This window comes from Panthera leo, chromosome C1 (genome assembly GCF_018350215.1).
Source record: "Panthera leo isolate Ple1 chromosome C1, P.leo_Ple1_pat1.1, whole genome shotgun sequence".
Classification (NCBI taxonomy): Eukaryota; Metazoa; Chordata; class Mammalia; order Carnivora; family Felidae; genus Panthera; species Panthera leo.
The window spans coordinates 148,759,990-148,777,981 of record NC_056686.1 but is presented as its reverse complement, the minus strand read 5'-3'; the positions used below and the strand labels follow the sequence as shown (position 1 = coordinate 148,777,981).

General features: G+C 39.5%; 2 protein-coding genes across 2 annotated transcripts in view; one reads left to right on the top strand and one right to left on the bottom strand.

The window, feature by feature from the left end:
- The window catches only part of ITGB6 (integrin subunit beta 6), an 81,203-nt gene extending 63,453 nt beyond the window's left edge, over nucleotides 1-17,750 (top strand). The window contains exons 14-16 of the mRNA XM_042948931.1: nucleotides 1,722-1,841; nucleotides 7,767-7,933; nucleotides 17,007-17,750. Coding sequence (XP_042804865.1) covers nucleotides 1,722-1,841; nucleotides 7,767-7,933; nucleotides 17,007-17,105 — 386 coding nt within the window. The 3' untranslated portion in view covers nucleotides 17,106-17,750. The remainder of the gene's footprint in view (nucleotides 1-1,721; nucleotides 1,842-7,766; nucleotides 7,934-17,006) is intronic.
- Nucleotides 10,677-12,549, bottom strand: LOC122226170 (oxysterol-binding protein-related protein 9-like). Its single transcript, XM_042948932.1, is given in 3 exon segments — nucleotides 10,677-11,580; nucleotides 11,582-11,864; nucleotides 11,867-12,549. Coding segments are annotated over 3 exon segments (1,674 nt in total). The 5' UTR covers nucleotides 12,516-12,549; the 3' UTR covers nucleotides 10,677-10,838.
- Nucleotides 17,751-17,992: the final 242 nt, after the last annotated feature.

Sequence of the window (17,992 nt, the reverse complement as noted above, 5' to 3'; positions counted from 1 at the left end):
AATATTACTGAAAGGAGTATTATAAGCTATCCACATATTTTCTACCTTAGAATAAAATGTTCTGTTAAGTAAACTTGGGAGGAAGAGTGGTTGTGCACAGTCATGGAGGAGAGGAGGAAGGGGAGAAAAAACACTCTAACAAGAAAAAGCATATTCTCCAAGACTTCATGAATTCTAGTTAATTGGAGTGGTTTGGTAGGAGGACATGTGGTAAAGGTTATCTAAAAATGACCAAAGTATGAATTATATATGCAGTGCTATTGCATGAAATAAATGCAATAAATAAATCCCAGGTGATTTACATGATCATAAACATTTGGGAATGACCAGATGAGAATGATTTATAATTCGACTTCTTAATATTCTTATGTAAATAGATGCTTCTAATGGATTCTAAAGCAATTTTTTCACTTAAATTTATCATCTGAAATCTTATTAATAATGGTAAATGTTTTACCCATTCCTTTTTTTCATAGATAATATGAGCATTCTTCTTATAGACCCTGACGTGAGGTTTTTATCTTATAAATTAAATGCAAAACCAACTTAATATCTTCCTTTCTGTGGCTACAGCATTGTTGAACAAAAAATAGCATATTATTTACTTTGTTAGAATCAGAGGAACACATGTAGATTCTGTTTTGTTAAAGCTCATGTTTAAGCTAATGGGAAAAGTTATAGGTCTAGCAAGAGTATGTCTAAGGTTATCTGAGACTGTCCCAGTTTCAATATTCTGACTCATTGTGTCATCATACACTAATATTGGATCATGTCAAAATTTTAGGTTAAAAGAAAACATTTGTTCCATTTACAGGTTGCTGAAAAAAGTTTTTGTATCATTTGTATCAAAAACAATATCATTACAAAGTCTCCAACTTAGAAGATAGGAGAATTTTAAGCAAGATTTTTTTTTTTAATTTGGAAAATGCTACATAATTTTGGCATAGATACCAAACCTCTAAAACTTCTGATAAATGGTACTAACATCTTGGATTGACCATTTTACTATATTTTCAGTTTCTGTATGACATTCATTTTCTGCCTCTTAAATAAGCTCAATAAGAGTTTATTTGAAAAAGATTTGAAGAAAACTGGATTACGTTTGTTTTTAAACTAAAAAAGGGGGTTATACTGAATAGTAGGCAAACTGTCAACTGGGTTCCTTTTAATCTGGGGTTTACTTTCATCCTACTAGTCCCTGAGCGCATAAGACTTCAATGGCCATTTCCTGATATTAATGTATATTTACTGTTGTGACAATACATGACCATCAACTTGACTGTGGGAAAGGCCCCCTTAGAAGTATCAGTATCAGTTTGGGCTGTGCAGTCTTTTTCTGAAATGTAATCTAGGCTTCCTCCCAGATGCTCCCAGCCAAGAGGAACATACAGCCCTCTCAATGCCACAATCAAGGCCATTCTATTCCCAAAACAACTAGGCATACCTGCCTTCAAGTACTTTCACTCTATTGAAATCCTGCTCCCATTAGTTTGATAAGTGCATTTGATGGTCAGTACTGATTGACCACACCTGGAACTGTTCTTCTGGAACATGAGTAGAAACTAAAACCTCAGTGGTGGGAAAAATCCTATGTCCTTTTGATTCCTATGCTGCAATGTCAAAAATTCCTATTTGCATATTAAAACTCAATGCCACTTTGCTTTAAAAATAATCTCTTTTGGAATCTCATTTAATCTAATGAATGACTCCTTTATCTGCAGATTTTTCAAAGGATAGTTCTGTTCCCTGTTCTCTGCAAGGAGAAAATGAATGTCTTATTACATTCCTAATAACTACAGACAATGAAGGGAAAACCATCATTCACAGCATCAATGAGAAAGGTGGGTGGCATGCTTCTATTGTCAATGGTAAGTGATACTACGTGGGGGAGGAGGAAACAACCAGAAAGACACTTGGGGTAGCTTTCCACGAAAGGCATTTCCAGAATTTTGATGGAGTGCTTCTACTTTCCCAGGGATTGAAATATACCTGTTGAGAGGTTTGATATGGTCCAATGTCTGTTACTTAGACCACAAAACATGATGAGCGCATTTGTACCAACCATCATCTCCCCAAAAGCTGGCTGAGGGTTTGTAGAAAGATGGACTGACTGAATGCAATGTAAGCAAAAGGTATATCTTTAAGAAAGGCTAACAGGGAGGAGCATAATACTCTAAACGGATGAGATTTGCATCAGGCAAACCTTGGCTCAAATCCTGCTCTAACCACTTAATAGCTGCTTGACATTCTGGAAGATACTTGCCTCTGAGTCTCCTCATCTGTAAAATGGGAAAAATAATAGTACCATCTTCTACGGGTTGACTCAAAGATTAAATGGAATAATGCATATAAAACATGTGCCAATTCATAACCTACAACAATGGGTCATTGAGTCAGAAAAGACATGAAACATCAAGTGAAGAAGAAAGTGATCCACAAAAGAAGTCAGGGTCCTTAGCTTCTTAGGTTTTCAACACACCAGCTCATGGAGTTTGCTTAGGACCTGGGAAGCTCTCAAGTAAAAATCTCGAAAATCTCAGAGAGAAGTTTATATTGGGTAGAAAAGAAAATAGTGGAAAAGATACTTTTGTCGAGAACTTTTAAATTTTAGTGAGTATCAGACTCACCTGGGGAGCTTGCTCAACTGCCTGCATCCTGAGTCAGCAGGTGTGATGTCTGTCCCAGGACTCTGCATTTTAACACTACTCTGCTACAGATGGCTTCCAGACCTCCCTGCCTGCATTCTTAGATATTCACAAGTGCCTCACCTTTTCTGTCTTCAATTAATGATGTGTTCCTAAATCTTTCTGGCAGAAATGACACCTGCATTAAATCAGATCGCTCCAGCTCTCGTCAGCAACCTCTTCCTCCTCCTACCCCCAAAGGCGTGGAGCCTAAGTTCTGCCCCAGACAACAGCAGCAAGGGAAGGCTGGCAGGCAGATGTATTTTGTTGTGTGTGCTTGCTTATCAGTGTGTCAACAAAATAGTAACTCCTAAATTTGAAACCAAGGATATCAAACTGCCATCACTAAAGTGTGTAAAAACGAAAGCAATACCAATGTAACCAAAAAGTAAGTTCAAGATACTATAAACCAACCAAGAAAACATGATTAGAAAAATATCACAGTATAGTATTGGGGGTCAAGGGGAGGCAGAAGTCAGCACAATACAAGATACAAGAGTATGATTGTGACCTTGGCCTTGAAGCTCAGGTGGGCAGAATGCACCTGGAGACTTGCTCTTGCAAATCTCATATGAATCAACTTCTTTGAAATGCATATATAAAATGCTTTGTAGAGGCCATTAGTTAATGAAATTTAAGGTGAATCCTGCTGCACAAGGAAGAATTACTTAGTACAAAAAACCTGGCTCCTCATTATGTGTTTTATAAAGCCAGATTCGCGAACTACATCCCCCCAACCCTCTACTTGTAACCATGGCAGTGGCTTTAGCAAGTTCTCGTGAAACATAATATTGATTCCATTGGAAAAACGAGTTTTAAGCAACAAAAATGAACTTTCAGAATTGTCTTTAATTCAGGGGCTTTTGTATCTGGTAGGTTTGATTTTTATTTTGAGTGTGTGTGTGTGTGTGTGTGTGTGTGTGTGTGTGTGTGTGTGTAAGTGTGTGTGTGTGTGAGTGTGAGAGAGAGAGAGAGAGAGAGAGGGAGAGAGAGAGAGAGAGAGAGAGAGAGAGAGAGAGAGAGAAACATGCCTTTGGCTGACAAATGCCCCCTCATTACTGAACCGTTGGGTTTGTGTGTGTGTGTGTGTGTGTGTGTGTGTGTCTGTGTGTGTGCTTCCACACAATCTGAGTGGCACATAAACATGACATCCTTCTGAAAGCACTCAGACTCCCTGATGACTTTTTATTAAGGCTTTTTATTCTCCCTGTGCTTTTGTAGTAACGAAAAGTGAGGGGAAAATTACCTCCCTGAGGCTTAACAGAAGTCACCTGACAGCTGCAAAGATGCTTCTCCCTGGCAATATTCATGTTCCTAGGTAGGCCCGGAGCTTCCAGGGGCCCTGAGGGCAGAGTCTGCCCTGGAATCTGCAGGCCCTTCTCACAGCTATAAGACCAGAGAATCCCATGGCTGGGGATCAGAGGCAAGGATAGAAAGGAGGAAGTGGAGGGGCGCCTGGGTGGCTCAGTCGGTTGAGCGCCGACTTCGGCTCAGGTCACGATCTCGCGGTCCGTGAGTTCGAGCCCCGCATCGGGCCCCTGTGCTGACAGCTCAGAGCCCGGAGCCTGTTTCAATTCTGTGTCTCCCTCTCTCTGACCCTCCCCCATTCATGCTCTGTCTCTCTCTGTCTCAAAAATAAATAAACGTTAAAAAAAAAAAAAAAAAAAGAAAGGAGGAAGTGGATGCTAAGGATTCCCACAGTCCTACAAACAGATTTAAATAGAAACCAAGTGAACAGTCAGTATCAGGGTGTGTGTGGATGTAGGGACAGCTTTGCTCATCTTTTTTCTTCCATCTGGAAAAACTTTCAGAGGATAAGAGCCACAGTCAAGAAATGGCATTTGAGGGACGCCCAGGTGGCTCAGTCGGTTAAGCGTCCGACTTCGGCACGTCATGTTCTTGAGGTCTGTGAGTTCGAGCCCACATCGGGTTCTGTGCTGACAGCTCAGAGCCTGGAACCTGCTTTGGATTCTGTGTCTCCCCTCTCTCTCTGCCCCTGCCCTGCTCATGCTCTGTCTCTGTCTCTCTCTCCTTCAAAAATAAATAAATATGCAAAAAAAAAAAAAAAAAAAGAAAGAAAGAAATGATACTCAGGAGCCTTCCTGGCAGGGATGTGGATGTGGATTTTACACCCACAGGTTCCAACATGGAGGGTCCAGGTCCTTGAAGTCTTGAGAATAGAAAAGGAGGAAGAATGTATTTGCAGTTTTAAGAATAGGAATAACAATAACAGTAATAGCTCTCATTTATTGAGCCCATACTAATGCCTTATGCCAGGTATTGCTCTATATGTTTTACATGCATTAATTCTTTTAGCCCCCTCATGTAACAACCATATAAAGCAAGTATTGCTATTATTTCCATTTTACAGATAAGGAAATTGAAGCAGAAAAGTTTAAAAATGTGTTAGGTCTTGCAGCAATTAAGTACCAGTGCTGGTTGGGGAATTCTGGCAGGCTGGCTTAGAGCCCAGGCTCCTAACTCCTGTGCGATACTGCCTCCCACTGGCTGTACGATCGTAATAAATACCTGACTCCCAAAAATATGTTACATCAGCATCAATAGAAAGGTCATGCAAACCACACATGTAATTTAAAATTTTCTAGTAACTGCACCAAAGAGTCAAAATCTGGTGCAATGAATTTTAATCATATGTTTTATTTAATCCAGTCTATCCAAAATATTGTCATTTAGCAATACCCAAACTATTGACATGCTTTATTTTTTTCCAAACTAAGTCTTCACAATCAGTGTGTATTGTATACTTACCACACCACCTAATTCAGAAAAGTCATTTTTCCATGCTCGGTTAGCTGCCTGTGACAGAGCTAGAAGTTTGGACCTTAGAATTAGGTGGCAGTGGCCAGGACTCGACAGGCAATACTGCACACCGTGGTGGAGATGGCCCTCTTTTCCCACCTAGAAATATGTCTTCAGTCTGAGCATTTCAGGAAAAAACTAAAGAGAAAATAAACAGTGGAGATTTCTATTGTGTGATACCTGCCCTGGAACTTGGGCCAAAATCTTTTCTTGAGAAATGTATAATTTCTCAAGGTATAATGTATTCTCAATGTATAAATGTATAATGACTCTAAGTTCTTAAAAAATTGTCTCTGCCAGGCTGTGCCTATTCCTCCTTTATTTATTCTCTACTGGAGAGCCCTCCTAATTCACATTCTGGTGGCAGGGTCCTAGTAAGCTTCATCTTGCTTTCGGCAAGAACATGCTATGATGCTCCATCCCAAACATTTCATTGTCAAAGATGCAGCTAGTGTATATTCTCACTGACACACGCCTCCCACTTTCTTTGCAGGAGTGTTGCTAACCTCTTAGAAGCAGCTATGGTTCATTTGCTGTGCTAGAAACAGTCTTTAGATCTTCATACTGGAGTAGCTATTTCATTAGCTCCTTTACTTATTTCTGCATAATCTCCTTACATGTTTTTTTTGTCCAAAGAACAAAAGTGTCTGAGGCCAAGCATCATGCTGTTGTGGGGTCATTAGTCCTGCTCAAATTCAGATCAGTTATAGATCCTTACCTTGAAAGCAGCATCACTCATCCCATGTGTATAACTCTCCTGATTAAATATCTAAAAGCAATAAGAGTTAGGCTAAACTAAGCATGATTCATTTCCTCCCCAGATACCACAGATTTGCCTCACTTCTTGCAGAGGGAGGCAGATATTTAATGATAATTTTTATGTGGGATTTTTTTCCTCGTGAAAGCAAGGGGAGAGCTTAATTATAATGTTTCATTAAGAAATGTATCATCTCTCAGGCATATTGCAAGAATTATTAGTCATTCTGCTGTCAATGAGGGAAGGCACTGTATAATTGTGAAATTATATTAATATCATCAATAGAGTCAAAATAACATTTCATAGAATGTTCAAGTTGAAAGGACTATACAGAAACTTTAGTTTCCCAAACTTCCCTGAAGATAAGAATCACTTGGGATACTGCTAATAATAAAAAGTCTGTGGCTCCATCTAAGACCCACTGAATCAGAATCTCTGGGCTCTAGGAAGCAGTGGATTTATTTATTTATTTATTTATTTATTTATTTATTTATTTATTTATTATAAAATTTTAAACATTTTTATTTATTTTTGAGAGACAGAGAGACACAGAGGGTGAGCCAGGGAGGGGCAAAGAGAGAGGGAGACACAGCATCCGAAGCAGGCTCCAGGCTCTGAGCTGTCAGCACAGAGCCCGAAGCAGGACTCCAGCCCACCAACTCTGAGATCATAACCTGAGCCAAAGTCAGACGTTTAACCAACTGAGCCACCCGGGCGCCCCACTACATGCTGTGGGTTTAATAAGCATAAGCACCTGAGCTCAACCTTATCCTCAGGGAAGTTAAGGGAACACTGAAGTCCTACACCTTTGTTTGATGGATGAAGGTCCTGGAACTCAGAGAGATCGAAGGACTTGATGGATTTCAGAGAGCTACATCAGATGGGAATTGAAACCACCTCCCCTAACCCCAGTCCAGGAACTTTCTAGGACACCAGAGCACTACATTAGTATTAAAATAAAACAAATAGCCATCATTGTCTTCAATTAAAAAAAAGAAGCAGCAGCAAGTAATAAACTTCTCAGGGGGTGGGTTTTATATAATTCTGAATATAATCTCCTAGATAGTTTATGTTTCAAGGAAATCCATAAAAAAGTAATATCATGTGTTTGTGTGTGAATGTGTGCACACATACACATTTCATTTCTATTCTATCATGTATCCAGAAGAGACCATTTTTAGGAATTAAACTATAGTCTTTTTCATGGTCCTTTACATGTTCTGTGTGTATGAACCTCATTCTTGGATTCTAACTCTTTTTGAGTCAGCCATTCAAGTATATATCCATTTGCTTTAAATAACAGAACTTTATCTTTTGTTCTACTTCATAGGAATAGGGGTATCTTTCAGCAAGTAACTCATTTTTTTTTAATTCATCAAAACAAAACTTGTTACAATTTTCCCTCTACTGGAGAAAAAATACAGTTGGACATTTTAATGAGAAATCTTTTCTCTGCCTCACAAGATTATACCATCTTCTTAATATAATTTTCTTTGTTTCCACAGACTGTCCAAAGCCCCCAAACATTCCCATGATCATGTTGGGGGTTTCACTGGCTATTCTTCTCATTGGGGTTGTCCTCCTGTGCATTTGGAAGCTGTTGGTGTCATTTCATGATCGTAAAGAAGTTGCCAAATTTGAAGCAGAACGGTCAAAGGCCAAGTGGCAAACGGTATGTAAACACTTGGGGGCTATCCCTTGTCTCCGGGAGAAAGTGACTCATGGAAGAGATGGGTGTCAGCTTTCTTCTGCTCTAAAAGAGAGTGATTTCACTGGTTCTTTCCCTACCCCTCTCACCATGTCCCTAACAGCTTTGATTTGTTGAGGACAAAGGAACCCAGATAGCTATTTGGGACCCAAATAACGCTCATAGCATACATTTGTCTCTCAGTGCAGTAGGGATTTCCCCCACTCTGAAGAGTCTCTTGAAACTCCTTATATACTGTTTAGGGACATAAAGGAGATACATTTAATCATTACCACCAGGAGGATCATTCAGGCCCCTCTTGATAAAGCATAGGTGCTGTATCTAAACACCTCCATAGATCAGTTGTGTTATAGCCAACAGAATAATGTTCGTGAGTAGTATTACAGTTCATGCCAATTTCCATAGAAATACTCATTACTTATAATATGTTACAATGCCAAGTTGAGAAGACCTTTTAAATATCATTCAGGTAAAAAAATATATATATATATCATTCAGGTAGTTCTTCTCAATAACAAATTTTAAACAGCTACCTGAAAAATACCCCAAAAGTGTCAACCTTTAAGTACGTATACTCAATAGATATAATTTATGTGTCTCCCCTTCACACTAGACAAACACAAAACAGGACTCCAATTTTCTGTGTTTCTTTTCCACAGGAGAGATAATTACATTTCTAGAGGGCCATAGAAACAATTTCATGGTTTTAATTTCATCTTTCTATTTCTAATAGTGTGCCAGCTATCTAATAGCAATTATCTTACATTGCTGATTCTAAAAACAGTGATTTCACTGGAGAAAATACAGGCAAACGCAATGCTCTTTTGTGTTCATCTGCCCCAATAAGTTGATATTAACATTTTTTTCCCCTCTAATTATATAGTGATATCCTCAATTCTTAAAGCAAATGGAATTTCTGTTTTGGATAAATTTATCTTGATAAGACATGTTTATATATCATCCAATTATTTTGAAGTAATGCTAAGATACAGTGCAGGACAATGGACAACAAAAATATTCAGCTACTTCATCTTCCTATTAAAAATGCCTTTAGACACAACAACCATATTCAATGCATGGATCTTGTTTCGATCCTGATTTGAACAGTCTGACTGTAAAAATACATTTCTTGGACACCTGGAAGGAGGATAATATAGACTGGATATTAGAATGATAGCAAGGAATTATGATTAATTTGACTAGGTAAGATAATGGCATGATAACTTTGCTAGAAAATATCCACATTTTGAAGTGAAAGGAAATGAAGATTAGGTTTACTCTGAAATAATTCAGCCAAAAGAGAGAAGGGGATGTGGGGCACCTGGGTGGCTCTGTTGGTTGAGCATCTGGCTCTTGATTTCAGCTCAGGTCATGATCTCACAGTTTGTGGAGCGAACTCCCTGTCAGGCTCTGTGCTGACAGCATGGAGCCTGCTTGGGATTCAGTCTCTCTCTCATTCACTCTCTCTCTCAAAATAAATAAATAAACTTAAAAATTTTTTCACATTAAGAAAGAGTGGAATAGTGAAGCAAGTGTGGCAAAATCTTGATCATTGTTGAATCTGAGTGATGAGTCTATAGAGGTTTGTTATACAGCTTTCCTCTTTTGTGTATGTATGAATTATTCATAATTAAATAAAATGCTTTAGGAGAGTAAATTTGGATTTGCAATGAGGATATAATTTATCCGTCCCTAACAAGGTAAAATGTAACCTGCTAGATTAGTCTGGTGACTTAGAACATAGTATTATGAGGCTAAAGTTGAGGACAGTTAACTTCATCTAATCCCCTGGCCGTGGGTGTTTACAACTCTCATCAACTGTCAAGCAAATGCCTGACAATGGTCAAAAGGACAATCAGACAGGGGCACCTGGGTGACTTAATCGGTTAAGTGTCCAACTTCGGCTCAGGTCATGATCTCACAGTTTGTGAGTTCGAGCCCTGCGCGCAGGCTCTGTGCTGACAGCCTGGAGCCTGCTTTGGATTCTGTGTCTCCCTCTCGCTTTGTCCCTCCCCCACTTGTGCGCGCGCTCTCTCAAAAATAAATAAACATTAAAAAATTTTTTTTAAAAAGGGCAATCAGGCAAAAGAATATGATTAAGTTGACACAAAAAAAAACCAAAAAGCAGTAGTTGGTTGAACACCACCACCCTGTGAAGTAGTCTAGATAATCCCATTTTGAACGTAAGGAAATGGATGCTCAGAGAAGTTAAGGGACTTCCCAAACTTTTTTTTTTTTAACTGGAAAAATTACTTTATGAAGCCTTAAGAAGCACTGAGTATAATTAAATATAGTCCAGCATTAGATACAATTTGATAATAGTCTAATTCCTATTAATAGTCCAATTCCGAAAAAAAAAGTTATTATAGGTGAGGCCATGACATTTCCTAACACTTGATTTTAATACATTGCACTAATTTTCTAAAACAACTCAGAAGAATCAATATTTATAGTAGATGGAGTATTTATGAAAAATCTGGCATCAGGTATATATTTATATATGTGTTACATATATATATGTAGAACCCAGAATTATATGAACTATGAAACAGCCAAACTGGTATGCAAGGCTTAAGACTGGGACTCATAAATGCTTTTCAAAGCATGGGGTTTGGGGAAAAAGCAGACATCTTATTTTCAAAACCTGAAGTTTTTCTCAGGACTGAAGTCACAATTGTAACTGCCACAGAAAAGGAAAAAAAGGGAAGTTTTTCTTGCTTTAATTGTTCATCTGCATCAGAAAGTCCAGTATCCCTGAGATAGGAACCACTGCAATAAGAAGGGAGTGAATAGGTTCTCCCAAAGGAAGATTGGTGCTTAATTATGCCTATTGCCCTGGTCATCAGGTGTAAACATTGCATTTCCCAACCTAATGCTTTGCAGCACCAAGACTTTTCAGTAATGGTTCATCGTAAACCCAACATTCTCCATCTTCATGAAATAACCTTGTCTCCCACTGAATTTCCTTCTCTTTCCTTTCCTGGGCTTCTGCTCTTCGTCTTTCTCCAAGTCTATGCTTGTCTTCAGTTGCTGCATCAATGTCTCTGATTTTTAAGTTGAAAGTGACGTCCTTCCAAAGGCAGTGGGATTCATACTCATTCTGATCTTCTAACTTCCTCACTTTCTTCTTAATTATAGGCAACTTGTTGGTATCTATAAAAACTGCATTTTCCCCTGTTGCATATTTTGCATACATTACACCATTCCGTTCCCCTTCAATTGAGCAAAAAGATTTCCTGTCATTTGGAGAACTACAAAATCTCAGCAGTAATTCTGTGCTTCTTGCCCCACAGAAAGGTTTAGTGTGGAAGACGATATTTGCACTATAGCCAGTTTTGGAACAATTGATATTGCATTCTCTACCTAGTTCCACCCAGGGCACTGTGAGGACGGACCTTCCATAACCATTGGGGAATGTGAGAATGTAATGTTCGTCATAATCTAGACATGAGACACAGCCCTGCCCTATGTTGTGCACCCCAATCGACATCCCAAGGAATTTTAATTTGGTCCAGATATGAGCATTGAATTGTATCTTTTTGTTAAAACGCTCAGCATAAAAAGCTGAAATGGGTGGATGATGGGAAACCTGCTCAGCCATGAATGTCACAGTTTTTGGAAACCCAGGGAACTGGTCCTTCTGAAACTAGCTCTGGGTTCTCTTCAGTATCATTTGGTAATGTCCAGTGACACTGAAAGATTTCACCCAAATTAGGGTTGTATGGCTTTTTGGCAACCAATCCTTTCCTTCCTGCGTGAAAGGCTGAGAGGTACCATTTCACAACCTGAACCATTCGATCTCTGGCATCCTTCTGGTCACTAATGCTCACAAACAGGTCCGGATGTGCAAAAAAGTCTGCATACATTTCTAACAGAGATCTTCTTTCAAGAATAATGTTGGAAGAACTACCTTAGTAAGATCCATTCCAAGCCTAACCTGTGACAAGAGATGCATGACAACACTCTTGTGCTCTTCCATGGACCCTGCCTCCCCTTCATCATCTCTATCCTCATGTGAATCAAAGAGGTCAGCATCGCTTGTTCCATTGGACATGGAAGAATTAAGTGACTCTGTGGTATTGAGGCGCTTGCGACTATTTCCTGAGCTGCTGTTTGTCAAGACAGAGGCAGATCCACAGGAATCTATTAAGTGCTTTGGGGATGAGCCACTTTGATGAAATTCATCAGCATCATAGAATTCATCTTTGCTGCTAGAATAAGAGAACTCAGGGACAGTATTTGGAGACAAGTTGACATGGCTTGGAGAAGTCAAACTGCTACTAGGTGGTGAGTGCCCACTGCCTGTACTATTTGGTGTTGGAGTCTGATGATGTCCCAAGGTAGCTAATACAGGTCAAACTGGTAGGGAAGATGGATGCTGCCCTGACTTACACAACTGAGCAGGTTCTGGAGGTAAGACAGTCTGAGTAGGCATTGTTTTGATCGCAGGTTCCAAGGGACTAGGTTGATATATTGCATCTACAGGATTAATAGTACTTTTAGCAATCTGCAGCAACACAATGCAATGTTTAATTGATTTTACCATGCTCTTTGTTGTTTCTTCAAGAGTTTCAGTTTTCCTTCTCTGTTCATCATCTTTGCAGTTTTGAAGTTTATCATCAAAAAGCTTTAACTGTTCTATCAAGATGTGTAGGTAAGCATAGGCCTCTGTAAGTTTCTTATCAAAGTCTTGGACACTAGGAACAAATCCTGAATCCAAACCCCCAGAGGGCAGCGGAAAGGAGGCAGGGAGAGAGCGACATTCACACCCACGGCCCGGCCCAGACAGGCAGCAGGGACCCTGGGGACTCAGGGGTGTGGGCCGGCCCCTTTCCCAGACCCTCTGGGTCTACTCACTCCACAAGCGGCCAGCATGAAAGCCATTCACCAAAGCCCCCGCCCTCTGTGCCTCCAGAGGGGGGAACCAGGGGCCGCTTCCAAGCACCCCTTTTTTTCTCCCCCAGTCTGTATCTCCCAGAATGCAGTGAAGTCTGTCCACTCCAGACTTCCCAAACTTTTGATCCATGCTGGAGCTGCGATCCTAACTGCAGCCTTCTTCTAAGCACAGCCTTGACCCTCCTAGAAATAATAAGCAGGTGTTCTACAAACAAGCACTTGGGCAATTATGTGATGTGTATCTACTAACCAGCACATTTTAATGTTCTCATACAAAGGCATGAACACTGACAAATGATTAATATCTTTAAAATAACGTTTTAATTAACAGTTAATTTCCCCAAAACATGCATTGTGTTCCCTCAGGGTGTAGAACATGACTGAAATTTAAATGCTGATTTTTACTGTTTCTTCATCTAAAATGGAACAAAAATATGCATTAAACAGATAAAATCATAAATGAAAAATATTATTCCCTTGTTAAACTGAGTTTCTTTGAATAACAAATGTTTGATGTTCTTGACTAGATAATAACTGGGTAATAATTATTCACTTGGATGCAAAAGAGGTTTAATTCAAATAATTCAATTCAAATTTCACTAATATATCCTATTGGAAAAAACAATGTTGCTCAGTGCATCCATTTTGGGGTCCTCAGTTTGATTCCACTTTTAATCTAAAAACTGTTTCTTCTTGAGAACTAATTTTGACTGGTCTTCAAACCCCAGGGGACCTCCAGAGTCAGTAGGGGTGGGTTGGATCTCCTGACCCATAGGCCTCCATTGGACTCTAAAGGTGACAGAGCTCAAGACAAAAAGAGCTCCGTTTCTTGCCTCTTGAAACATTTCATCATAGCCATAAAGAAAGGTTACCTTTTATTATACTTTTAAAAATAACCTCCCCATCCATATTCTTTATGAAAACACAAAGGGAGGATATTTAAATTCATCTTTGATTAGACATTTTTTTCTAGGATGACAAGTCATTAACTAGAGGCAAAAAATGTTCAGTCTGACATTTCTTGCAGTCATGGATTGATTTTGTACTGTGCTAAGCAAATCAGGTCTGCATTTGGCAGTTAGGCAATCATTAAGAGAGCTGTGGGTCATGACAAAGAGCTTTCTTATTACCACTTTTTCAAGCTCCAGAAATATGCCACTGCATTTACAGAATCCACAGCCTAAATTAGCACCCCCAGATTTCAGGGGAAATCAGCCTGGTCACCCCAGATCATTGTGGGGGAAACCCAACCTTGTCTAAACAGTGAAAGAATTCAGACCCACCTGAAATGGAGACCCAAGGCTGTGGCTTGGCTGGAAACCTGTAGGAGAGTTACCATCTGCGTGGCCTAGAGGAGGCAGTACTACACATTGCCATCCTTTTTTCTACCAACAAAACCTCGTTTGAGCATATTCTCCTGAGTTCTGATCGTCAGCTGAGGGCAGGAAACACAACTGCCTCCCAGCAATATGTACTTGCTCTTTCTACACCTTTCAACTCCCACCTTACCCTCTTACTATGGTGGGGTCTGCTTCAGCCATCATGCCCAGGACCTACAACTAGCTTTGCAAGAGACCCCCTGAATAAAGTCGCTTCAAAATACAGAATGAACACTGTAATCAAAATGAACATTCATCTAAATGTCTACAAAATAACATCATGCATTCAGTTCATTGTAACAAGTCACTTCCCTTATGGTGCAATAAATTATACTTAGTGTGGAATGGGGGTGCATTTTAATATGTTTGACATAGCATGAGATGAGGTTCACGAAAGAGTTCCTGGTCCTATGAAGATCTAAGCTGGCCCTGCTCACAGCCCATTTACTCTTTCAGAGTATTTTTTCTCTTCCCTAAGCCTTCCTCTTCCTCCAGGACTTGTCATCCCAACCTGTACTTATTTTTGCCATTTTTCCTCTTCGACTGAGTTCTTTATTTTTCTGTAACCAGCTTAAACTTAATAGCTTGTAGTCTTGAAAACTGAATAGAATTCATACATGATTTTTGTTTCCAAATGAGACTCCAACCACACTTAAGACCATATTAGTGTGTCCTTCACTCTCCAAATTCCAAGTTCTTATGGCAGCAGGACTAAATAACGACAGGAGCGTCCTCAGAATCATCCAGGCTGACTTCAGGAATAGAGAAGTATGGTGACCTGGACTTCATTCATCATCCACCATCAGGGAGCCTGTTTCCTATTTGCACTTATGGCCGAGATAGCATCTTTCTGAAGGCACATGAACAAAGGTTACATGTTACTCAGTCAGAGGTCAGGTTACTGGCTCTAGCAGAAGTGGGTGCAGGTGTGATTCCTCCTCACAATAAAGACACTGTGGCAAATGCAAGGACAACAAGTGGAAGGCCCAGGAATGTTTTTCAATTTTATTTAGTTCTTCTGAGAACTGAGAGAAATGTCCTGGGAAAGCAAATACAGTTGTTTTTGAAATCTATGTCTAGAACTTGCCACAATCTCTACAATGTATAGGATAAGGAGACCAAAATATAAGATTTAGTAATTTGTAAGGTCATAGGTGATACCTAGACTTCATACACAAGCAGAAGTGGGCTTGGAAATGTTGAATGTGAAAGCTCCAGGGGAAAGTATCTTTCTAACCCTCTCCAAAACTTAAAGAGAAGGAAATTCCAAATATGAAGAAGAGGTAGAGATAAGAACTAATAAGAGGCGGCATTTATTGAGCACTGAATATGTGTCAGGGACTGTGCTAAAGTATACTTCATGAATGAGGTAAGCACTTTGGTAATCCCTCCAGTGGACGAGGACACCAAGACTCAGAATTGCTTAACTGAGGTCATGTGGTAGAGCTGGGTTTGAAACCAGGCTGTCTGACATCAAAGCCTGTGTGGTCAACCTTGGAAAGTGGGAGAGAAGAAACTGCAACTTACACAGACATCTTGTGCCTGCCTGGAACAATTCAGCCAAAGGAGGGAAATTGGAGGATCAAGCTTGGTATTTCTTTAAACACTTACAGAGCCTGGCTTCTTCTGGTCCCAGTGATGGCACCTAGAAACACATCTACACCCTAAAGAGCACAACTGAATTGTCCAGACATTGGCACAAATCCTCTGCACTTCCCCAAAGGCAAAGCCATCTTGCCCAACCTGCCTTGGGACCTGTACTCCGTCATGCGCCCAGTGTCCTACATGCCAGTCCCTGGTGACTCTCTGCTTCACACACTGCTATTCTCTAGGAAGCACATGCTACCTAATTCTTTCACTCTCTAGAGCAGGTTTTCACTGTCCTAGGGATCTTTCCTTGCTTCTCCCAAGCAGCTAGTTGTTTCTCCTGAATTTTTATCTCACGTTAGCGAGATTATCTGTGCCCTTGTGTGATGCCTCTCACCAGCAACACCTCTCTTAAAGGCAGATACTATGTCATTGTCTTTGCATGCTTCTACAAGTGCACTTTTCCCATTTTTTACTTTTTATTTCCTTTTGGGGCCACCTTATGGTTCATTCTATTCGTTCAGTAAATACTGAATGCCTGCTGTTGGCTAGGCACTGTTTTCAACTCTGGTAAAATAGCAGTGAACAAAACAGTCAAAGTCTTGTTTTCTATCCATAAATTAGTGTGTTTCCAAACAGGGTCAGATTTTTATGATACACATATGGCACTGGTTCTGCATATTAAAAAATTAAATGAACAGGAGGCGCGTGGGTGGCTCAGTCGGTTGGGCGGCTGACTTCAGCTCAGGTCATGATCTCACAGTCCGTGAGTTTGAGCCCCACATCGGGCTCTGTGCTGACAGCTCGGAGCCTGGAGCCTGCTTTGGATTCTGTGTCTCCCTCTCGCCTCTCTGCCCCTCCCTCTCTTGAGTGCACGTGTGCGTTCTCTCTCTCTCTCTCAAAAATAAATAAACGTTAAAAAATTTTTAAAAAAGTAAATAAAAATAAAAAATTAAATGAAAAGGTATAAATTTTAAAATGCTAAAATAATATATGAAATTATATAAGAATATATTGAATCTATGGAATTAATCAAAATTATTCAAATGGCTTCCAAGCTTGAGCCTGACTCTCTTCTTCTCATTTATAATGTACAATGAAATTATTCAGATATATTAAAACCATGTAATAATATGTACGTACTTTCATTTGAACTTTTTTGTTGTTTCTTTTAGGGAACCAATCCACTGTATAGAGGTTCAACCAGTACCTTCAAAAACGTAACCTATAAACACAGGGAGAAACAAAAGATGGATCTTTCCGCAGATGGATAGAACTACTTCATGCACAAAAAAAGTCTGCTTCACTGATATGAAATGTTAATGCACTATTTAATTTTTCTTTTTTGTTGCTTTAAAATGAGGTTGGTTTAAGATAATAATAGGTCATTTGGAGATCAGTCATTGTCTGTATGAAGGTTAGAGACTGTGTTGGCAGGTTCAAAATAATCAAGAAGAGAAATATCCTTAGCAAAGGGGTGACTTTGGGGATCATTGAGGAATACTAACTCTGTTGCATTAATGCCTCAAAAAATCATCAAAATGACACATGGGGGCCTGATTTGCATTTGAAAAATGTTTGAAATTAGAATCTCATTTGTTGCAGGAATAGAGCTACCTGAAGTCTTTGTCTCAGCAAAGTCACAAAGTCCATATGCTCACATTAAATAATCACACTTGCGAATTCATTCTAAACTTTGAGTAAATCTGCCCTTTCCTAAAGGAGGATTCTTTTAAAAATCTATGAAAAATGAGATGCTGACTTTTACTTCAACTAAGAGGATGCAATTCTTCTAAAGATGCCCCAAGTGTAATTAGTGTTAATAATTTCTGTGGATTTGCATGTATCTAAAAGTCAGGTACACAAACAAGTATTTTATTTGTTTTACAAATGAAGAAGAAATCTATAAATTAGAAAGTTACCAGTAAAAACAAAAATAGCTAGTCCATTATTTGGATTATTTTTTTTTTTCAACGTTTTTTTTTTTTTAATTTATTTTTGAGACAGAGAGAGACAGAGCATGAACGGGGGAGGGGCAGAGAGAGAGGGAGACACAGAATTGGAAACAGGCTCCAGGCTCCGAGCCATCAGCCCAGAGCCTGACGCGGGGCTCGAACTCACGGACCGCGAGATCGTGACCTGGGTGAAGTCGGACGCTTAA